Source organism: Mangifera indica, chromosome 19 (assembly GCF_011075055.1).
Source record: "Mangifera indica cultivar Alphonso chromosome 19, CATAS_Mindica_2.1, whole genome shotgun sequence".
In the NCBI taxonomy this organism is placed as follows: domain Eukaryota; kingdom Viridiplantae; phylum Streptophyta; class Magnoliopsida; order Sapindales; family Anacardiaceae; genus Mangifera; species Mangifera indica.
The window spans coordinates 11,841,934-11,865,237 of record NC_058155.1 but is presented as its reverse complement, the minus strand read 5'-3'; the positions used below and the strand labels follow the sequence as shown (position 1 = coordinate 11,865,237).

Here is a 23,304-nt window from a genome sequence, read left to right as displayed (position 1 = left end):
ATACATAGCCATAGACATGCAGAAATCACGAACGATGAAGGTGTTTGTTATTGCCATCAATGTAGAAAACAGAAGTTGGTTCAACAAGAATATCCCTGTTTCATCTGCAGAAACTGAACTGATGCAAAAAGCTCGGCATCCCGACGATTTCAATTTCTAAAACCCACTATCAAGAATCATGGATGATGAATTTCTTTCCCAAGTTCAAAACTTTCCTGCTGTACATAATAACACTTTTGTGTAACCTGAATCACTTAACAGCATCAAATGCTGTTGTTGTCTGATCCTTAGCTATTGTCACCATAAAAAACCTCTCCTCTCTACAACTACTTGTGTAAACTTACATGTTACCACGCAAATATTCAATCAAGTGCATGTTAAAATATAAATCTCAAGAGTCCAGTTCAAACATGAGTAATGTAGTCAAGATTTACAAAGCTGCAATGCAGGTATACTGAAGTTCAACAAAGGAGCCCGATCACATTCCAAGGTCAAAGCATTTAAGCATTTCATTGTATAATATCCTACAAGAGAACACTGGCGGTTGAAGATTGTGTCCTACTACTAAAGAACTTGAACAAGTATGATCTTTATTTATTCTCAGAGCAGAATTACCATACTCAAGGTCTTCAATATCCTAACTCCCAGCAGCTAAATTTACCACAAGTATCATAGCATTGCTTTGAAGCACTTCAGTTCAAACCGGAAAATGGACTGAGCCGAGTGACAAACTTCTACTCTCCACTCCCCTCGCTATTGTCCCCAAGCACAAGCCCTAATCATATGGCAAGATTGAAGAAGAACAGTTAAAAAGTCATTATGAAGCCAATGATAAACAAAACATAAGTCATAAACTTAAGCCCCTTCTATATCATAGACAAAAATTATCTTAACCACAAATAGCAGCAAAATATAGTACAAACTAATTTAGAAGTATAGTTTAAGAAACAATGGAAAAAGATAAACAAGAAAAAATGCCACTAGTTTAGAAACCAAAAAATACCCATCATAATCATGGGAATATATATCAACCAACATTAATATACATTGTAATCAGGAACGTACAAAGGACCTATGCATCAAGCACTGGGTTCTAAGCAAACTGATTTAATCATCCATAACACAATAGCAGACTCAACAACACATAATCTAATGAAAATTTTAAGTACATAATCTGAAAACCACACAAACAAACCAAGAGCTCTATGTAATATAATCCTAAAGTATCAGATTTGAATGCCAGGTAAAAGGGAAAATTAATGAGGCCCAAACTGATATATAGATCGATACAGGATTTCATTAAAAGGAAAATGTTTGCAATGCCCCTAGTTAGTTTAACATTATTTTTTCTCTATTTATTATATTACTTATTTCTTTCCTACACAAAGATTTTCGGTAAGGTACACCCATCCAAGAAACAAATTGAAATAAGTAGCTAATTCAAACCAAATAACCTGAAACTATATTCTTTCCACATGGGAGGCTTGAGCTTGTTTCTCTCCCTTATAATGTGTGACCATTAATGAACAATTAATATTTCATATATATAAGCAGATCGTTCTTACTAAGTTTTTTCATATTGTTCCTATGAACATGGACATAAGACTGCACAAACTTCACATTCCTAAAAAGTATACATGACACTAGCCATGTAACTACAGAAGAAGAGTTTACAGGAACTTCACTTTCTTCCATCAATATTTGTGCTCATGTCTATACTTTGTTGATAGGCAAATAACCTGAAAGTGCAAATTCTGTTTTACAGGCTCAAAGGTGCAAAAAGCAGTCCTATATTTCTTTTCCCCCAAATGGAAGTTTAAGGGAGCCACAAAACCCAATAACACAACCTGACAAACCCAAACCAACTCAGTCCAATTCAGTTGGGCTTGAGGAGGCCATCATGTTCTTGGAATGAAAAAATGGCAAGCAAACCAATGATGGGCTTCACAGCCAACCATTCAAAATTACATTAAAATGATAGATTGTGCCAGAACATCTATCTTGTACGTTGATCCACATTATTAGTCTTTAAACGAGGAACAAACTATAGTTCCTTTCCTAGATATCATTTCCAGTAAAATAACAGAATGAGCCAACATATACAGCTATGCAAGCATAATATTCACCCAACCAAACAATTGGCTCTCTTATGAAAGGAGTCAAATTCTATGAGTAATATGTTAGAACTCATATATACATTTCCCGCAGGAAAAGAGGGAGTAAAAAAGAGAAGACTCTTAGCTCTTGGCAAAAGGACCAGGAGACCATTGCTCTAATGCAAAATCAGCCAGAGAAAATAGGGAGATGTGGCAAAATAAAGGAAAAAGAAAAAAAAGTAATGGGGGAAAAAGTTTAAAAAGGGAGCAGGTGCTACAGAAGAGGCAGAGATGCAACATTTGGGGGAAAGTGGGGAGAGAGTGGTTCTCTAGGAAGCTGAGCTTATACAGTGGGGACTCAACTGAGTTTTTGTGAATCTCTTTTTGTGACTAACCTATTACTGGAATTGTAATTTCTGGCTAGCAGTTGTAATCAAACATAGTCTTGGAAAATAGTCATTGTATTGAAGAATTTATTTCGTAAACTTCACCAAGAAATATTCAATACAATACATATTTTCATCATCTGCTTTGATAGTGTTACATTTCTTTTTCTCTATTCCATTGCTTGTATGCCCTTGCTGCTGTTGTGAATGTTTTGCTGGAGATTGTGGAGAGTGCAGAGGAGATTGCCCAGAAAAGGTTCTGCAGTCAGCTTTAGGCCCAGGTATCCATCATAATATGAAGCAAAAAAGGGAAGCTAACATTTGAATGCCTCAATATCGAGAGATTAATATGCGAACTTTCAAAGGAGAGTACATACACTAGAACTTAAATTATACGGTCCTACAAACATCATGCAGTAATCCATAAAGTAGAAGTAGAGTAGAGATAAAATAAAAGAAGTAAAGACGAGTACAGCAACCCAATAGCACTCAGTAGAAACGATTCACATAAGAAATTAAATTTAACAATAGGTATACCATGAATGGTAGTTATTAGGGTGGTTTAGACAAACAGAGCCCAGCTTCTGAGAAATAAGGGAACCAGAATGAAAAATCACTTTAAAAAATCTTTAAGATACTTCTAAAACGCCATCAACCCACAGATACTCTATAAGATAAACTCCCTATAGAACCCCCATTGGATGCCCATCACTTTTGTAGAACTATAATCATTTGACATTTATAAAGGGATATATATTTAACCAACTGTAGTAGAAACACTCAAACTCTAGGAAGAATCTGGGATAAATCCAGCCGCTAAAGAAAGAAAACCAATTAAAAAAAAGCATTAGAACTTCCCAGAAAGTCAAAAACTCAGTGATCATAACTACAGCTAGCATTAGGCATCAGAATTAAGAGATTTGATACTCAAAACCACTTGATAACTATCACAAATAAATAGAGAAAAAGAAACACAAAAAGCTATACTTTCACACTATTAATAGTCTAAACTTTGACACTACAATCTCTAAACACAAACTGATGTGAAAATAAGTATACCCGATGTTGATAAGGCTATTTATCTGATCCAAAAGTTGCGGCTGCTGCTGCTGATGTTGTTGCTCCTCTTGCTGTGGCTGAGGCAGCGCCACTCCTGCTGCCACGGCCGCCGCACTAGATGGTGCCCCTTTAGCTTCCACAAACCTCCACAGATACCACGACGCTAACGACCTATACGGCCTCCATTTCTCACAAAGCTGGTCCATCTGAGACGGCCTTGGCAACTCCTCCAGATTATAAAGTAACTGGACTCCCTTCCTCACGCCTAGATCATTGATAGGCAGAACGTCCGGTCTGTGAAGCGAGAAAATCATGAACATATGCACAGACCATGACCCGATTCCATTAACCATTGTAAGCATTGTGAAAAGCGATTTATCGTCCATATTTACAATAGCTGCATCAGATAATATCCCATTTTGATACTTTCTAGCTAGATCATGAAGGTAACTCGCCTTTCGTCCCGAAACTCCGATTTGTCGGAGCTGTTGAGGGGTTAAAGCAAGAACTGTCTCAGGAACCACTCCAGCCTCACCACCGCAAAGTGAAATAAAGCGCGTGTAGATCGACGTGCCAGCCTTAAAAGCCAATTGCTGGTAAAGGATACTTCGAGTCAGGGCTAAAAACGGAGTATGAAACAAATCAAAAGTCGGAGGTGGATGTATTTCGATTAATGAAGCTAATAGTGGATCCGCGTTTCGGAGATGCCGAATCGCGATTTCGACCTCGCCTTCAGAGGATAACGGCCGCGCGATAATCCTAGGAACCGATAGCAACGTTTGATGTTGAGTGGTTCGTGATTTAGAAGATTTAGAAGATGTGGTTTTGGTCGGTTCCGTTTTGGTCGTTACGATTTGTTGAGAGGAACTGGTGGGGTCCGTTGCGTCATCGGGAGACAGTTTACGGATTTTTCGAGGACGGAACGGGATTTTCGAAGGCGGCGACGTCGTATGTGGAGGAACAATAACTATGTCGGTGGAGGTTGGGGTGTCGGTGGGAACGATGGCGAGGGCGTTTTCATGGTGAGCTTGTGGTTGAACTTGGGGCAGGGGTTGGGCCAGCGGCTGTGTTTGCTGCTGTGTCGGGGGTTGGGATTGGGCTTCCTCGACCATGTGTGCGATCAGTGAGATTAAAAGCGACGGTTAATTGGAGTTATTAAGGCGGAGGAAGTGGCGGAAATGGTTACGATTAAGATTTTGAGACAACTCAACTCAACTCAACTCTGTCATATGTTTATTTTTATTTTTTTAAAACGTCAGAGTCGAGCGCGTGTAGATAACGTCATTGAATAAACAATTTAAACTAGTACTAGAAATTTTAATTTTCTATTTTCTACCAAGGCTCGCCGGATTTTTCTATTAATTACAATTTATTTTCTAATTCGTTTACTTTCGATCAACATCAGATTGTGACATATTTTCACCGTATTATAAAATTAATAAAACTATATACATAAGATTACTCTTATGAAATAGTAAAATTTTGTGAGAGGCACAACATTAAAGTTATGCAATTATCCTCATTAATCAAATTTACAAAGATGATATCAAAACGGATTCTTTTGTGCTTAAGTCACATCAAGGCATCAAAAAAAAAAAATTGTAAAATCTAATCAAATTTATCATAATTGATATACAATACAAAAAAAACATTACCTAATTAAAAAATCTTTTCTACCAAAAATTACGAAAAAAAAAGTAAAATTTGATATTCTTAATTGTTACCAAAATCTCTTCGATGTGTCAAATCTATCTTTTAAAATTATATAATCACATTCCATTTTTATCTTGATTATAATTGGATAACGATCAAAACTTACATTTTTAGGATCACTTTCCATGAACTTGGAATTATATCAATTGTTTACATTCATTTTACGATAAGTTTAATGTATTAAATTGTGTAATTACACTTTTATCCTTGTATTTTTGCCTTATAAATTGAGGATTGTATAAAGATCTAAATGGGTAATTGACTTACAACCATCACTCTACCTATTTTTTATCATAAACTAATGGTGAATAAAGACTTTCAAGTATTAGACCAAACTAGATTAAAATTAACATTGTATTCGTAAATTTTTACACTAAATTATATCTTTAAAAATAAATACCACTTTAAATATAATTGATAACATGTAACTATGTAATTGGATGTTTATTTTTTCTTAAATTAAAAATATTCTTTTTAAATCATTCTTAACATAAATATACATTAACTTAGAAAATAAAAATATTAACATGGAATATATCATATTACAAGTAATGTAGCCATGTTAGTTTAACTGTTTTACATATAAATTTATTTATTTTTTAAATATTAATAACTACGATTATACGCAAACTTGAATTTTATTTTACATTAAACTAATGTGAGTTCGACAAATCCAAATATTTGAATTCAATTAAACTCAAATCGAATCTACATTAAAATCATTTTTGAATTGAATTAGAATTTTAACTTATAAATCTTGAATTAAACTCAAACAAATTTTTTCAAATTCAAACTCATTTTGAGTTGGGTATTACCTGAGTATGATCCAAATTGAATCCAAACCTACTAACAACTATTTTAATCTGTATGGTTTTTGTATTATTTAATTGTCTTATGTTTCTAGATTATTTGTAAGAACTTTTTAAATTTAAATATAAATTTTTATAATTTTATTTTTATTATAATACTAATACAATGATATAAGTGAACATCGCAAGTGATGGAAAATAAGACACTAAAGGGACATTTGGTTAAGAACTTATAAAGATTACTCTTATAATTTTTATTTTATTACTTACATTATTTTGTTTAGTTTATAAGTAATAAAAAATTTCGTAACTCTTCTATTACCGATAATGATGTGATATATAATATAAAAAGTAATTTAATTATTACATTTACCTTAAATATTAAAAGATTATCGAAATAATCTTGATTTTATTATAACTATATTATTATTTATTAATTTTTTAGGATAAAAATAATTTCATTTTCAATTAATATAACAAATAACATAAAAAATATTTTAAAATAATTAAACCTAAAATCATTTAAGTAAAATAATATATTAGAATTCTTTATTATCTTTAACCAGATATAATAATTATTTATACTTACTTATTTTTATCAATTTTTATCAAATATAATTATAATTTATACCTAATTAATCTCAAAATAATCTATTTTTAAAATAATATTTTTGTTTTAGTAATAAAATATCTACTAAACCAAATGCCTCCTAAGCCTTTTGAAATACAAAAGAAACAATCACGTATGCGCAACTCACCCTGCATTGAAAGTTGAAACACAGCCCAAAGTAGTTCAATGGGCTTTTAAGTTCCTTTTAACCATTCCTATAGGTGAATTCTATTTGGTTGAAACCAAATAAATATCCGTTTGAAATTGTTATGAATTTAAAAAGGCCCAATTGAGATTAATGAGTTAAGGTTAAAATTTAATTTAAAAATAATATAATTTTTGATTTATTATAAATCAGATAAAATTTAAATATTTGAATTAATTTGAATTTGATTTAAATTGTAAAACTCGGACAAATACACTCTAGCGCTTCGTATTTTTTATTTGGGCGATTTAACGAGATTCTACCAAGTATGTAATTCACAAAATAAGTATAGGATTTTTTGGGTGAATTTACATTATTAGTTATACGAAGAAAATTCACCCAAATTAATTATTACGAACGGGCCTGAAATTGGGCTCGAGAATTGTGGAACATCAACTAATGGTGGTGGTGGATGGTTGATTCAGGCTGACTAGTTATTTTAATTTGTTGTGCTTGAGTTAAATTTGCAACCAACACCAATGTTTGTTTTATTATAGTACATGGGCATGACAGTAAAAAAATTACAAATTTTAAGACGTTTTTATTTGCAGGTAAATTATTTTATTCTCTTTTAACAATATTTTTTCCCGGGAGAGTTTTTTTTTTGGACAATTTTTTTCCCTTTTTTTTTTTTGTGATATTACTTTTTTATCAATTTAAAGAGAATTAGCACTCAAAAGGATTATTTTAATTTGAGTTAAACTTAACTTAACCTTTATTTGAATCCAACAAGTCCACTTGGGCTTTCGTTACCAAAAACATTTCTTCTTGGGAAGACCAGATTTGGATTTAACAGAAGTCTGCATTGAGAAAATTGGTGCAGAAGGATCATCATCTTCACCATCTCTATCAGAATCAGAAGAATTATCATCTCATCCCATTGGAGGAAGATAATCTGAAGTGTCTTCCAATAGGCGTCTTTTGCCATATTAAACCATAGAGTCGAATTTTCCAGATGATTCTCCCACCAAATCCATAGCCCAGAATTGACACAACTCCCGATGCAGCAGCTTGGCTGGCTGCTCAACCTAAAAGTCTTTATTCACTGAATGGATGGTAACTAATTTCATTTCAATTGGACTTACCAGTGGCATGGCAGCCAGCACCGGCAGCTGAAAGTTTGTTGTCCGCATTAGCACATGTCATTAACATTAATTTTTTTAAAATTATGCAATGGCCACATTTTGCTGCCCACACGTGACGCCTTTTGTTGTTATGTTATTTTTTTATGATAAATAAATAAATAAATTAATAATCCTTTTCGAGGGATTCAATAAATTGTCGTTTACTAACATAGCCAATTGAAACTCAAAATTTGAAGAAGTCACACTACTTTGCTCTGAAAATATTGATAAGGACAATCATGTGACAGCCAAAAGTAATTGTATTGGTTGATAGAGAAGATTGGGTGTATCACATATTATATAATTTAAAGTAGTGAGAACTACATTTTCCCGCCTATGTTTGGCCCCAAAAACACTTATTTAATTCAAGACGTAATCCTACTTAAAAAATATATATTTAAAAGTAAAATAGAAATTATATATTTCAAAAATAATAAAAATATACATGTTTATCTTAAATATAAAATAAGTACACATAATGATTATATAATTTGATATGTATAATCATGTAATTGTGTAATTTTAAATTAATCATAAAATAATATTAATCAAGTAATCATATATATAAATATATATTTATTTATATATTAAAAATAAATACATATGATATTACTTTTCCAAAAATTGATAATAGTTTAAACATGATAATTTCAATTTTTTGCAAATCTGTAATTCAATATTTGTAATTAAGTTTGAAAATGTAACCATTACTATAAACGATCAAGACCCACCATAGTATCATAAACAACCGTAACCCACAATACCATCATAACCGTATAGTCTTATCTTCTATTTCATTACCATAAGAAATCTTAATGTATATTAAATCTTAAAGAATTTTTCGTATCCAAATGTTATTATGTTAAATGCATGTAACTTCACATTCGTGATAATGTGATGTCGATGAGATTAAGACATCATCTTATGGTGATTGAGGGATTAGAATATGTTATTTCAAGAAAATCTAGATCATTTGGTTTAGGAAAAGATGCTTCATGCACTTCCTTTAGTTACTTTACAAGTTTGCTTGTTAACTTGTTTTGCTCTTAGTTGAACTCTTATAAAAAAACCTTTTACCTATCATTGCTTTTGAAAGGATTATTTTTCTATATATTTACGCCCCTTACTAAATATTGTCTATGCCCACTTTGTTGATAATTATATAAAGAACAAAATATGAAATAATTTAAGGTTGGTAAAACCCTATTGAAAATCGAGAGATGGAAGGCTATTGAAGCTATCACCATCAAACTAGCACCAAGAATGAGAGTGTCGAGTGATTTGTTAAGTTAAGAGGTGAAGCAAAATTGATAATGTTATACGAAATTGATATGAAAAAAAATATTTTAATATTTTATTAATTTGGAGTAGTATAATAAATTTTATAGTGAAATAGTTATGAGTAATATACTCATTTAATGTTGAGACACTGAGTCAAGATTCTTTTCTGATTCGTTTCACTTGAAAAGTGTGATTTATACAATAGTGAGTGTTAAAGAGTTTCAAGGTAAAACTTTGGGTGGAAAAGGTAAAAAAGTAAAATAAATAGATTGCCGTTAACATTTTTCGAAACCTGAAAATAGAAGTGGTTGGTTAAAACAGTGAATGACTTGGCTTTGTTACCTAGAATTAAATTAATCGGTTGACCAGTCAATTGAATGTTGGATAAATTGGAATCCATTGGTTAAAGATTGATGTGTGCTGGCAGTGCTGTTGACAATTGTGAAGAGCTGACTGGAGTTTGAATTACAGAAATGGGAGCCCCTGACTTTCCGGTTGTCATTTCTGTAAGACTATAAACACATCACCAAGAGTCCAAGACGCAACAAAATAATGGATTTCTCTACATCTCTCTCTTCCTGATTTTAGCTTTGTTTATGAACCGTTCGCTGCCACCCTAACCCCAACTCCTTCTAACTAAATATTAGTGTGCAATCTATATATACACACACATATTTTTGTTTGGGAGTTGCAGAGAAAATGAGTTCCAGAGAAGAAACTGAGGATGGGAATTTACGGAAACCACTCTTGCATACAGGAAGCTGGTACCGAATGGGTTCAAGGCAAACCAGTATTATGGGGTCTTCCAAGGTCATTCGTGAAAGTTCCATCTCTGTCGTAGCTTGCGTTCTTATTGTGGCTTTGGGTCCTATCCAGTTCGGTTTCACTGTAAGCATCTTTATCTGTAGCTCATAAACTTTATGTTTTACTGAGAAATAGAAGTTTTTGACTTGTTTAGCATCTGTTTTGAATTCTGTGCAGGCTGGTTATTCATCACCTACACAAGATGCAATCACTGAGGATCTTCGCCTCTCTGTTTCAGAAGTAAGAAGTTTCCTTCAGTTTTAAATTTCAACTGCTTCTTCATTGTATTTTTATCTGGTCTCTGATATGGTTTATTTTTACAGTATTCTTGGTTCGGTTCTTTATCTAATGTGGGTGCCATGGTGGGAGCAATAGCCAGTGGCCAGATTGCTGAGTATATTGGGCGAAAAGGGGTAGAAAATGACTGCTTTTTAAGTTCATTGCTTCTCTCAAATAGTTGACAGCTGAATTTTGCCGTTTTATTTAATTTGCAGTCTTTGATGATTGCTGCTATCCCCAATATCATCGGCTGGCTCATAATATCTTTTGCCAAAGTGAGTTTTCGACACGATTTACAGTTTTTTTCAGCATGAATATGAACTAACATTCATCTGCTTTGTGAAGGATACATCTTTTCTTTACATGGGGCGAATATTGGAAGGTTTTGGTGTAGGAATTTTCTCTTATACGGTAAAATCTTGAGCTTGATTTGGTGTTATGGAATTAAAACTTTCTGTAAAACCAAGTTCGGGATCTTCCTTTTGTTGGCTTCTCCAGGTGCCTGTATACATAGCTGAGATTTCTCCTCAGAACCTGAGAGGCGCCTTGGGTTCAGTGAATCAGGTTGGATGATTTTGGTGTTGTTTGAGCCGTTCTCATGATAAATAAAATTGAAACTTCTGTGCATTTTCTTGTTTAGCTCTCTGTCACCCTTGGAATAATGCTAGCTTATCTGCTGGGGCTTTTTGTTCAATGGAGAATACTTGCAGCTTTAGGTAATTTTTCAGTATATTGCCCTCATTTATTTGCTTCAGCTGGTAGAACTTTACCTTTTTATCTTTTTCTGTTTTTTTTTCCTTTTTTTTTTCCTTTCAGGAATATTGCCAGGAATAATATTGATACCTGCCTTGTTTTTCATTCCTGAGTCTCCAAGGTGGCTGGTAAGCTTTATAAAGGAGCTTGTTCTACTGATTTTCATTGCAGACATTGTATATTATTGACTTCCGATGCAATTTTATTTATTTTGTCCGCTTTATTTAGGCGCAAATGGGGATGACAGAAGATTTTGAATCTTCTTTGCAAGTCTTGCGGGGATTTGATGCTGATATTTCTGTTGAAGTGAATGAAATAAAGGTAACCCTTATTCTTCTTCTGCGGCTCGTCTGGTTACTCATCACAAACTCAAGCGAGCTCAAATTTGAGTTGAACTTTTGGGATTCGAGTCAGAACTTAAAATGACTCTTATTTGGGCTCAGCTAGACTTATCCACCCTGATTTGTACCTACCGGGGTGATTTTCTTTTTCATCTCTTCGAAATACTCACTCAGGTGTCTTGAATTTGCTCCTTGCAGAGGTCTGTAGCTTCATCAACCAGAAGAACAACAGTCCGAATGGCAGAACTCAAACAGAGAAGATATTATTTACCTTTGACGGTATGAATTACAGCTAGAAAGTTTTTTCTTTTTTTTTCTTCCATTTGACCTCACCTTCAACATTGTTTAATAATTGAACCTGATTGTTAACTAATCGGTCTTGCAGATTGGAATTGGACTACTTATATTTCAGCAGCTCAGTGGAGTAAATGCTGTTATATTCTATTCCAGTACCATTTTTGAATCAGCTGGTAAGCAGAAAGACATTTTCTTATCTCACATATAGGCTCTGTGAAACTGTTACATGAGACATCCCCATCGTCCCATATATGTTGGATTGAATAGAATAAAATGTGCTTTAGATTAATTTTTGTGGAATGACATCTATAACATCAATTTATTTTAAATTCAAATAGTTTATAATGTTTTAAAACTTGAACTGTACTAACTTGTCTGACCTAAAACTAATGATAAATTCAGTTTAGATTATAGATAAATTTCATTTTAACCATTGGATTAGAATGATCTAGGGTTAACTAGTGTAAAAATTAGAGTTCTAATGCCGAGACAAACTGTTCTAACTATCATGGTAACATCAACATCATCAATCCACTCGACTAATTGAATTAATTGACCTGCAGGTCTAGAAACACTGATGGCTTAAATAGTTGTGTTAATTTTAAACAGGGATCACATCAAGTAATGTGGCTACTTTAGGGATTGGAGCTATCCAGGTAAAGCTTGTTGAGCACTTTTTTTCTTTTTATAAGAAGCTATTCTCAATCCAATCCAGTCTGATTTCTACTGCTATTTAGGTCCTTGCTACTTGCGTAACTATATGGTTAGTGGACAAATTGGGACGCAGGCTTCTACTTATTGTAAGTTTAAGTCATTGCCTTTTATCAGTTTAAGGCTTAAGAGTTCCTTTACATCCATCTTCTTCTTCTTCTTCTCCTTGTCCTCAGATTTCCACAAGTGGAATGACAGCGAGCCTTCTAATTGTTGCAGCTTCATTCTATGGAAAGGTACATGACTGGATCTTGTTTACAAATGGATCTTGACTTCATGTGAAATTTTCATGTACTAGTATTAGAAACCAAATTATTCTTACATAGTTGTGGGAAACCAATTTCCCTTTTGAGAAAGTTCGTGTTATTTTTTTCTTGTTTATACATCATCCCTAACTTAGTTTTCCATTGGTTCCAGGATTTTGTATCGGAAGATTCTGGTATTTATACCATACTGGGCATCTTTGCTGTAGTTGGAGTTGTGGTATGCCTATTTTTATCCAAATTGATATTTGGGTTGTTGGAATATATGGGAAGAAAAATATAAACGAAAGGGAATACAATATAGCAAGTTTCCAAGTTAATTTAATTCATTTTAAAACTCAAAACTCAAATCTCATTAATGGGCATAATGAGTTGAACTTAAACCTATTTGAACATAATGGGTTAAATTGAAAGAAGCTGGACTCTTGGAGTTAATAAAAAAGAGTTACACCCAAATTTAAATGGACTAGCCAAGAGCAGCTAGAGCTGTTCATCCATTCTCCAAGTATAAATTATTGGTTATCTTTATTTGCCTAACTTATCTTTTTTTCTCATTTAGGCCATGATAATCACCTACTCTCTTGGGGTTGGACCTCTACCTTGGCTTATAATGTCTGAGGTACCAAATCACTCTCCTTTACACATAGCATTGTGGACTTTGTTTTACAGATTAATTGCTGCTTGTACTTCTAGTCAAAACTGTTCCACATGCAGATTCTTCCACCCAATATAAAGGGCCTTGCTGGAAGCATAGCCACTCTTTCTAACTGGTTTTTTTGCTGGGTGGTCACCATGACTGCAAACTTGCTACTAACTTGGAGCACCGGAGGTTTGTTTTGTTCTTTTTTCCATTTTTCTTTTTGCATATTATGAACAATGCTGTAACAGACAGTCTCAGGCTAATGGAGAAAACGCCATTGTTGCACTAACTGGTACCGCCTTAACCTGTAACAGGAACCTTTACCATATACATGGCCATCAGTGCTTTTTCTGTGGCGTTTGCGGCCGTTTGGGTCCCTGAGACCAAAGGGAAAACTCTAGAGGATATTCAGCGCTCCTTCAGATGATTTTACATCTTTTTCATTAGTATTTTATTATCTATTGTTCAAATGCAATTTTTTGGAAGGAAAATTCCAATATTCCCATTCTCAGCATTGCATGTCCTGATGATCATGTAGCATCGACATTGTTTCCTGGCAGAAATAATGGGGAAGAGATGAGATTTAGTTGGACTGACGGTAATTTTAACCAATTTGAATACCAACAAAAATTTGTCGCATAATTGATATAAATTATAAGCACACTTAGTTTTATTAAATTAAAAATAAAATTATTTTTAATTACATAACGATATATTATCTAAAACACTTAAAATTGGGTTTGCTTGTTATATCATATAATAATTTATAATGATATAGTATATACAAACAAATCTTACTAATTTATTTATACAAATTTAAGTGAAAACATGTAATTAAATAATATAATTATTTATTTTCTCTTCCATTTAAAAATTACCCAATTATATGCGGCCACATCAAAAAATTTTCATTTAGATCATAGTGATTTGATTCCTTTTTAATCATTCAATATGTTGTACTTGGTCATTCAACTTAAAAACATATATTTATATAATAAAATTATGCGTATTTATAACGAGTTCCAATTAAGTATTAATAATAATCGATCATCATATAATTAAATAATTTTATTAAATATAAAATAATATCTAATTAAATGATAACACATCATCATTACATCTAAATTACTTACCACTCATTTTTATATTTTACCATTTTGGATATTCAAATATTTGTCCATATTTAAACGGAATATATTTTTTGTAATTTTATAACACTATTAAATATATTTAAATTATAATATCGTGCAAAAAAAATATAAAATATTGATTTAATATGAGATATTATTAATAATATATTTCATAAAATGTGATAATATCAATTTTAATTTTAATTTTTTGAAATTTAGTAGGACAAATTTTTTTAAATTCAATATATTTAAATACATCGTATTTATAATAATAATGATTTTTTTAAAATTGAGTATAATAAGTTTTGAAAGAACCAATTTATAAATCATTATAGTTTATTTATTTATCATTTTTGTCCTCTGTGAAATAAAAATCACTTAAGAAATAAATAAAAATAAACATTTTAATTATTAAATAAAAGAAATCTCGAAAAACACTTACCTCATAAAACTAAAATATAAAATCTTTATTTATTTATTTTTTATAATAAAGAATTTTACCTAAATCAAATTATCACGTTCAACCATATTAAATAGGGTAAACCCGTTTCAAAGGACTTAATCATAAGCAATATTATGTACTTGTGAGATGGATAAGAATGGGTTCTTTTGCCAACATGGCGCAAGACAATAATCACGTGTTTTGGTAGGCGCCAGCCATAGTTCAAATGTTTTAGCACTGTAATATTCATATACAATCTCCTATAAATAGCCGCCTGGTCGAGGGCGTTACTCAAAATTGATAATTTTTTTGTTAGTCAACAACAGGGATAATGAGTTTCAGAGAAGAAACTGAAGATGGAAATTTGCGGAAACCATTCTTGCATACTGGGAGCTGGTACCGTATGGGTTCAAGGCAATCCAGTATGATGGGTTCTTCTCAGGTCATTCGTGACAGCTCCATCTCTGTTTTAGCTTGCGTTCTTATTGTGGCTTTGGGTCCTATCCAGTTCGGTTTCACCGTAGGCATCTTTATCTGTAGCTCAAAGCTTTATTTTTTCTCTGTTTTACTGAGAAATGGAAGTTCTTGACTTATTTAGTATTTGTTTTGGGTTTTTTTTTAGGCTGGTTATTCATCGCCTACACAAGATGCAATCACTGAGGATCTTGGACTTTCTGTTTCGGAGGTAAGAATTTTCCTTCAGGTTAAAATTTCAACTGCTTCTTTATTGTTTTTAAGATCTGGGTCCTGATTTAGTTTATCGATACAGTTTTCTTGGTTTGGTTCTTTATCCAATGTGGGTGCTATGGTTGGGGCAATAGCTAGTGGTCAGATTGCTGAGTATATTGGGCGAAAAGGGGTAGGATCTCAATGCTTTATTAGCTTATAAGCATTCATTTTTTTCTTAACTAGTTGAAAGCTGAATTTTTGCTGTTTTGTGTTATTTGTAGTCTTTAATGATTGCTGCGATTCCTAATATCCTTGGTTGGCTGGCAATATCTTTTGCCAAAGTGAGTCTTCTGACCATTCACCATTTATATGAGCATGAGTATAAACTAATACTTATATTGCTACTTTGTGAAGGATTTTTCTTTTCTTTGCTTGGGAAGATTGTTGGAAGGTTTTGGTGTAGGAATTTTCTCTTATACGGTAATTCTTGCTCTTTCATTGGGTGTTGTTCAATTAAACATTTGCACAAAACCAAGTTGAGGATATACCTTTTGTTGGCCTTTTATAGGTGCCAGTATACATAGCTGAGATAGCACCTCAGAACATGAGAGGGGCCTTGGGTTCAGTGAATCAGGTTAACTGTTTTTTGCTTGCCATAGCCAATATGATTTGGGGTTACAAGAAATAAACTCAAATGGCTGCTGAATTACTTAAATTTCTGTACATTGTGTTGTATAGCTCTCTGTTACCATTGGAATAATGCTGGCTTATTTGCTGGGACTTTTTGTTCAATGGAGAATACTTGCAGCGCTAGGTAACTTTTTAATTATATCAACTCCAGCCTGGAAATGTTTCTATCCCTTATATGGATGAAATCTTTCGCCATATTTTAAAAAGGGTATATTAGAGAAATAGTGTATCATAGCGGCTATAGTTCTTTGTAGATAAGAAATGGAGAGTACTTGCAGTACTAGATAACTTTAAAATATATCAACTCCAAGGTCATGTCACTTTAAAAAGATTAAATAGGAAAGTACGATATATTTTTGCCTAATTGCTTCTTGTTAGCAATATATTGAAGACATTAATTCAATGACAATTCTTTAAAATTTTTGAAAAAGTCATTCACAGGTCAAGAGTTTAACTGGGTGCCAATTACTTAGCACAAATTCTCAGTGAATATCTGCAATTTTCTCTGGGTTTTCAACATAATCCCTATATCATAAAATCTGTCATATTGTCAAGTAATGTTGATATTGTTAGAACTTTAAAACTTTAATATCATATCGATGCTCTTATTCATCTGGAAGGAAACATTACCTCAAACCTGTGATTCTGATATACTCACCATCATCTATTATTGCTGCAGATGACAGAACATTGTTATTATTTCCTTTCTTTTTCAGGAATATTGCCATGTATAGTATTGATTCCTGGCCTTTTTTTCATACCAGAGTCTCCACGGTGGCTGGTAAGCTTCATAAAAGAGGTTGTTTTATTGATGACATTATCGTTATTTCATGATGCATGATCAATTTTCTCCCATTAATTTAGGCAAAAATGGGTATGACGGAAGAGTTTGAAACTTCTTTGCAAGTTTTGCGGGGTTTTGATACTGACATATCAGTTGAAGTGAATGAAATAAAGGTAACAATAACTGAGTCAATTTTTTTTTTTTTTTTTACATCATGAGTTAGGCAATCATGTTATAAATTCCCTGGGTGATTCTTTCCATCTCTCCGAAAAACTAATTCAGATGTCTTGAATTTGTTTCTTGAAGAGGTCTGTAGCATCATCAACCAGAAGAACAACTGTCCGAATGGCAGAACTCAAACAGAAAAGATATTATCTACCTTTGACGGTATTAATTATAGTTTAAAATTTTATCTTATTTTTCTTTGATTTGGCCTCACATTCAACGTTGTTTAATAATTGAACTAATTGTTTGTTAACTAATCGATCTTGCAGATTGGAATTGGACTACTTGTATTACAGCAGCTCAGTGGAGTAAATGCTGTTATATTCTATTCCAGTACCATTTTTGAATCTGCTGGTAAGCAGAAAGAGACTGTTCTTCTATCTTACATGTGGGCTTTTATAAAACTGTTACATCAGAGCTATTGGAGTGTTGTGTTTCTGTAATTAGTGTTTTCTTTTTTTTTTTTTCAATTAAAGAGTTGTCTTAATCTTATTCAGGGATCACATCAAGTAACGTGGCTACCTTAGGGATAGGGGCTATTCAGGTATATCGTGATAAATACTTTATTCTTTTAAAAAAAGCTATATTATCCAATCTGTTTTTCTGGTATGGCATCAGGCTTATTTATTCATAAATCACAACAAAATATATATACTATTTAGGTCATTGCTACTGCTGTAGCTACATGGTTGGTGGACAAAGCAGGCCGTCGGCTTCTTCTTATTGTGAGTTTAAGCAACATTCTTTTATCAGTCATGATATATCTACTTGGAGTCTTAAAATTTCGTTAATGATCAACTTTTTCTTAGATTTCCTCTAGCGGAATGGCAGTGAGCCTCCTAATTGTTGCAGCTTCATTCTACGCAAAGGTACATGGTTCGATCTTGTTCACAAATATATCTTGACCTGCATGGGAAAGTCCATGCATCAGTAATGAAAGATAAATCATTCTTATAATTCTGGGAAGACCAATTTCCCTTTTGAAAAGTTTGTCTTTTTTTCCTCGATTTTCCATCATCTCTGATTAATTTTTCCTTGTAAACTGGTTCCAGGATTTTGTATCGGATGATTCTGGTATATATAGCATATTGGGCATCTTTGCAGTAGTTGGAGTTGTGGTATGCCTTCTCTTACAGGACATGATATTCTGATTCTTGTTTATCTGTATTCGATAATGTTTTGTCAATCTGCCTAACATGTTTTTCTCATTTAGGCTATGATAATTTTCTTCTCTCTTGGGATGGGGCCTATTCCTTGGCTTATAATGTCTGAGGTACCAAATCAGTCCAGTACCTTATTTATATATGGCAAAAATTCATGAGATTTGGAGCTGCACCACCTTGACTCATTTACAAATTTCCATTATCCTTTTCTAACTTCAATGAGTAGAAAGAAGAAGCCACTTGTTCTTGAATGTCAATTTTTTGCCTTGCCAAATTTCATGCTACTGTTGGGAAAACTACTGGTATGCTTGACATCGTATATGTACCTTGTGGCTAAATGACTTCCTATTGATGCAAGTGTCTAATATGACTTCTTGTTCATAGCTGAATACCCGAAGTGGGCTTAATTAGGACAAACTGGTTCTGGGGTGCTGCAGCTGGGCAAACTTTTTTACTTTATAAATTACCTGTGAAAGATTGCTGCCTATGTTATAATTGTCTTATCATTGTCAATGCAGATTCTTCCTGTCAATATCAAGGGCCTTGCTGGAAGCGTGGCTACTCTTTGCAACTGGCTTTGTGCCTGGGTGGTTACAATGACTGCAAACTTACTATTGACTTGGAGCAGTGGAGGTTTGTTTTTCTCTCTATCTCATATCAATAATGCTTGAAGTTTAGACTTTGTGGCATTCGGAAGAAAGGCCTTAACAGAATAACAATTTTTAGCTGTTGGACAGCAAATTGCTTCTATTATTATTATTATAACTAAGTGGACCTGCTTTAATATTTAACAGGAACCTTTACTCTATACATGATCATCAGTGCTTTAACTGTGGCATTTGTGGCCATTTTGGTCCCTGAGACAAAAGGGAAAGCTCTGGAAGAAATTCAGCGGTCCATTAGATGATTCCTCATCGTCTTCATTTGTATGGTCTTATTCATTTTTTCAAAATTTTAAAATTTTTTATCATACAAAGGTGTAGTTCGGAACTTAGGGTCATTAAAGGGGTGAAGAGAGAAAAAAAATTAGGTCTCTGATGTATTGAATGGTCGGAAATAAAAGACACCGTTTCTTAAATTGTTGGTTTATCCATTTGTAACTCTTTTTTATCGATAAAACCATTGTTATTTTGATGTGTGTTGAGTTTGTTTGTTGTTTTGGATGAACAATGAGTGGGGTCCTAACATATTCTCATTTTGAATTTTATCCTTCGGAATTGGATGAATTGAAGATGTAACATTTTGATCAATACTATGTTAATTTAATTTTAATTTAAAATTATTTAATTAGATAGTGATACATTATTATTGATATCCAGTTTAGTAACTTTTGAAGTGCATATAGCTTTATGGTAACATTTCTCCCAGTCGGCATAGATCAAGGCATGTTCCTGTCTCCAAGAACTTGATCTTCCTTCAAATATCTATATGTTGTGTTCAATAATGGCATACTATTCAATAGTACAAGCAAGAACATAAATGAACTTCAAATTATAGGGACGACAAGTCCGATCAGTGCAAATAGATTAGCCAAGGAGCTCCTTTTTTAGGTAAAAAGGATGAAGAAGCCAATTCAACTACAAGTCAACGTTCATAGCCTGCCGTTCTTCTCATATGATTCTTCGCAACTATACTTCAACCTTACATAATGATATTTAGAACAAGAGGTGGATCAAATTGATGGGTTAATAGACTTGTATTCGATTTAGGTCAAATCCAAATAAAACTCAACTTAAACGAATTTGTCTGAAAAACAAATTAATTTTAAATTTGATCTAAATTAATTTGAGTATAAATGTTTAGATTTATTTAAACTTAATTTTTTTGAACTCAGATAAAATCCCAATCTAATTATTTAGAGATGCTTAGTGAGTTCTGGCTAACAGTCAACCTCACTTACATTCCACAAGGTAATAGTGAACAAACATTCACCCAAATCCATCACCCCTCTTTTATGAGTTTCTCTGTCAGGCCTCTGAGAAGTCCCAGTACACGACCCATCGTCCCTACCTTCAAATAATACCAATGCCATTCATCTATCAGAGGTAATTGAGATTAATGGGCTTTAGAAGCTACTCATAAGCAAGTTCTGGGAACCAAGTTGCTTCTATTTCCTTGGATGCATGCCTATTTGGAATGTGTGAAAGGGTGTTCAATTACAAGTCCCCCAGCAACGTCAAGCACAGTCCCTTCCTCAATCTGAACAAGAATGAAGAATAGTTAAGACTATAACTGATGGAAAGGGAACTACTGTCAGCAACAAAAACAACTTTTACCAGCTTCTCAGTTGTTTCATCTGGTATCTCTTGGAAATGGATCTGCAATGCATAACCAAGTAACTTAATTTCCTTCATATTTTTTTTTTTCCAAAGTATGGCTTCTGCCTATGGAGATATTTTTGCCAGCTAAGATAAGTACCTGAGTAAATGCTTGACTACAGCTTGTAGCCAAAAGTAAATGCTGAGACGACAGCAACCATAATAGAAATACCAGATATTAGCAATACTGATAGAAGCAACCCACGTAAGTCCATCCCAGAAAAGGAGAACAAATAATAAGTATCTTACATTGAGTCCAAACTGAGCTTCTAATCACCACAGTAATATTGCCTATTTTTACAGATATTGCAGATATATTTCACCACAAGTAAAGGCATTGTTAAGTTGCATGCCTGAACTTTTTTCCCAAAGATTATGATCCTAGGATTGGGAATATGGTTACGGTTCATTAAGCATGATTATTTGCTTCCAAACTCAAAGAAAAGTATGGATTACTTTTACTATATGATCCCAACTCATCCGACAAATTAAAGATATACAGGTTTCTTTCTTTTTCCTAATGAAAACATATTACCTAAAATAAGTCAACTGGAATGATTTTGTCTAATAAAGGCCCTCATCTTCTTTCTTTCTCTTCCCAAAAGCGACTCAATTTGTTTTGCCTGCTTTGGAAGGTTGGAACTCTTATCGCCAAGAATGATTCCTGATAATTAATTAATTATTAATTACATCACCAGAAACCATTTTACTTCAAATCCTGTGGAACATCATAGAGAGATCGAATGCCTCTGTGTAGTTATGATATCTGTCGAGATCATGATTTTGTTCTAGAATGATTTAAGTCATGTCAGCTGCCCTTCATGGCTTCAAATCAAACATCTTTTGTTTCCACTTAATGAACTTAAATCAGAGATCTTCTGTTTCATTTAATATGTAAGGAAACAAAATTAAGTCCATTGAATAACACTACAAACTACTATAATAATTAAGCTGTTGCACTGATGATATTAGAGAACATACAAACGACAAAGGAGGAAGTTGGAGAGTCGTAAATGACTCGTCCTCAGTTGCAGAAGGAAATTTGTTACATTATAATTATTATGACAAACGAAAGAGAAAGAAAGAAGGAGATATGTACAGAAAAATCACATTTGATTTTTGTTGATGGGTCTTTATTCCAGGGATTCTGCTAGTTTCATTCTTCACCGAGCCTAAGACCCTTCAGCCTGCAGGAACAAGAAGATCATTATATTTATATTCACGTTTAAAATGATAACGGGCATATTATTTTTATGTAGCTGTAAGCTAGAGAGTTGATACCTTTGTTCTTCGTCCACGAAATTATATCCCTTGTTGCTCCCTCCAACATTCTTATAATTGGGCAAAGGTATTTGGCCAGCCTCAATCTGCTTAACATCTTCCACAAGCATCTCATAATGCCTCTTCACTTCATCCACAGTTTTGCCACCCACGGCCCTCGCAAGTTTTTGCCAGCGGTCTGGGGTGTCCTTGTCATAAATGGCTAAAGCATTTTCAAACAGCTTGTTTTGCTTGGTAGTCCATGTTGAGCCTGAGGCCATTGCACAAACTTCAGTAAGATAATTAAGAAAGCTAATAACTAAGCAGTGAACACAAAGAGAAGGATAAACAAAATTATGTTTAGGAGATGGGTATGGGCAAAGAGAGTCTGGCTGCCACTTCTTATATAGCAGAGGGAGCTGGACCTCCAGGCTTTTATTTCTTTTTCTCAGCCGTTGCTTTCCTACCAAAACAGCGGACAGTGGTTAAAAAACTACTTGTTTTATAATTTACTCTGATAATTATAAGCTTAAACTCGAAGTAACATAATTTTAGGCTGGTTTTTATATATCCAAGAAAAGTTGGGCTTGACCTCCCTGTAAATATTCCATTACTGCTAGCTCTATGCATTTGATGTTACTCTTGATCTTCTTTTTATGCACCGGCTGTAATTGATTCCATGTGACAATCCAATGGTACAATGCATTATTCTCTTTAATCCAATTAAGTTTCATGTAATTCCAGGTAAGAAAAGTTGCTTCTAAGTGAAGCTATCGCTGTAGTTTGTGAGAAAGCTAAATTTACAGCCAGATAGCTTCTCTTTTCTTGTTAGGTGCAGCTTGGAACCATTTCAAATCAAATACACGTCGACATGATCAGTACAGGTTGAGCTGGATTGGACTTGACGACAGGCAAGAATAATGAAATCATATGGTGGCGATTAACCTTTATAGTAAGAAATGTTCCTAACCTGTTAAGTTGATTAGTCTTTTTCGCATATATAATTCAGTATTCAGATAAAAGGATTCAGGAATGAGATAAAACTTTCCCATTAAAGGTTGTACCTTTATACTCACGGGCTCAACAGATGCCAGCCATGACTTCTGCACGCTACCCATTTTTCTTCGAGGCCTTTTCTGCATTTTTGGCTTAGGCTCAAACATGCTTCAAAGATTCTGCTTTTACCACTTGTTAATTAGTCATTTTTTAACAAAATTCCAAAACTCCAGTAGCTGGATAAAGATCTTCACGT

General features: G+C 33.4%; 4 protein-coding genes and 1 long non-coding RNA gene across 8 annotated transcripts; 3 read left to right on the top strand and 2 right to left on the bottom strand.

The window, feature by feature from the left end:
* Nucleotides 1-361: 361 nt before the first annotated feature.
* On the bottom strand, nucleotides 362-4,804 carry LOC123203120 (alkylbase DNA glycosidase-like protein mag2). 4 transcript variants are annotated; one of them, XM_044619300.1, is made up of 2 exons: nucleotides 3,542-4,796; nucleotides 362-775 (listed from the first exon to the last, which is right to left on the bottom strand). In XM_044619300.1, the coding sequence occupies exons 1-2, from the start codon at nucleotides 4,651-4,653 to the stop codon at nucleotides 754-756; spliced, it is 1,134 nt and encodes a 377-aa protein (XP_044475235.1). In that variant the 5' UTR covers nucleotides 4,654-4,796; the 3' UTR covers nucleotides 362-753. The 4 variants fall into 4 exon arrangements, with proteins under 4 accessions (XP_044475235.1, XP_044475234.1, XP_044475237.1 ...); XM_044619299.1 differs by lacking the exon at nucleotides 362-775 and adding an exon at nucleotides 2,542-2,741 and having other exon boundaries at nucleotides 3,542-4,804; XM_044619302.1 differs by lacking the exon at nucleotides 362-775 and adding an exon at nucleotides 2,542-2,751 and having other exon boundaries at nucleotides 3,542-4,801.
* Nucleotides 4,805-9,781: 4,977 nt separating this feature from the next.
* LOC123203115 (sugar transporter ERD6-like 6) lies at nucleotides 9,782-13,967 on the top strand. Its single transcript, XM_044619293.1, has 18 exons — nucleotides 9,782-10,171; nucleotides 10,265-10,327; nucleotides 10,411-10,500; nucleotides 10,582-10,641; nucleotides 10,712-10,777; nucleotides 10,865-10,930; nucleotides 11,007-11,082; nucleotides 11,183-11,247; nucleotides 11,348-11,440; nucleotides 11,659-11,739; nucleotides 11,846-11,930; nucleotides 12,367-12,413; nucleotides 12,495-12,557; nucleotides 12,645-12,704; nucleotides 12,886-12,951; nucleotides 13,291-13,350; nucleotides 13,446-13,560; nucleotides 13,686-13,967. Exons 1-18 carry the CDS (start codon nucleotides 9,983-9,985, stop codon nucleotides 13,796-13,798), a joined length of 1,458 nt encoding a protein of 485 aa, XP_044475228.1. The 5' UTR covers nucleotides 9,782-9,982; the 3' UTR covers nucleotides 13,799-13,967.
* A 1,226-nt stretch (nucleotides 13,968-15,193) lies between these two features.
* LOC123203112 (sugar transporter ERD6-like 6) lies at nucleotides 15,194-19,610 on the top strand. Its single transcript, XM_044619291.1, has 18 exons — nucleotides 15,194-15,463; nucleotides 15,566-15,628; nucleotides 15,713-15,802; nucleotides 15,894-15,953; nucleotides 16,027-16,092; nucleotides 16,181-16,246; nucleotides 16,351-16,426; nucleotides 17,019-17,083; nucleotides 17,167-17,259; nucleotides 17,393-17,473; nucleotides 17,581-17,665; nucleotides 17,809-17,855; nucleotides 17,974-18,036; nucleotides 18,121-18,180; nucleotides 18,364-18,429; nucleotides 18,525-18,584; nucleotides 18,993-19,107; nucleotides 19,269-19,610. The coding sequence occupies exons 1-18, from the start codon at nucleotides 15,275-15,277 to the stop codon at nucleotides 19,379-19,381; spliced, it is 1,458 nt and encodes a 485-aa protein (XP_044475226.1). The 5' UTR covers nucleotides 15,194-15,274; the 3' UTR covers nucleotides 19,382-19,610.
* On the top strand, nucleotides 18,591-18,951 carry LOC123203114. The gene is made up of 2 exons (XR_006499196.1): nucleotides 18,591-18,776; nucleotides 18,859-18,951. It is a non-coding gene; the product is annotated as an uncharacterized LOC123203114 (long non-coding RNA).
* Nucleotides 19,611-21,727: 2,117 nt separating the features above from the next.
* On the bottom strand, nucleotides 21,728-22,479 carry LOC123203113 (protein RADIALIS-like 4). Its single transcript, XM_044619292.1, has 2 exons — nucleotides 22,074-22,479; nucleotides 21,728-21,979 (listed from the first exon to the last, which is right to left on the bottom strand). Exons 1-2 carry the CDS (start codon nucleotides 22,331-22,333, stop codon nucleotides 21,949-21,951), a joined length of 291 nt encoding a protein of 96 aa, XP_044475227.1. The 5' UTR covers nucleotides 22,334-22,479; the 3' UTR covers nucleotides 21,728-21,948.
* Nucleotides 22,480-23,304: the final 825 nt, after the last annotated feature.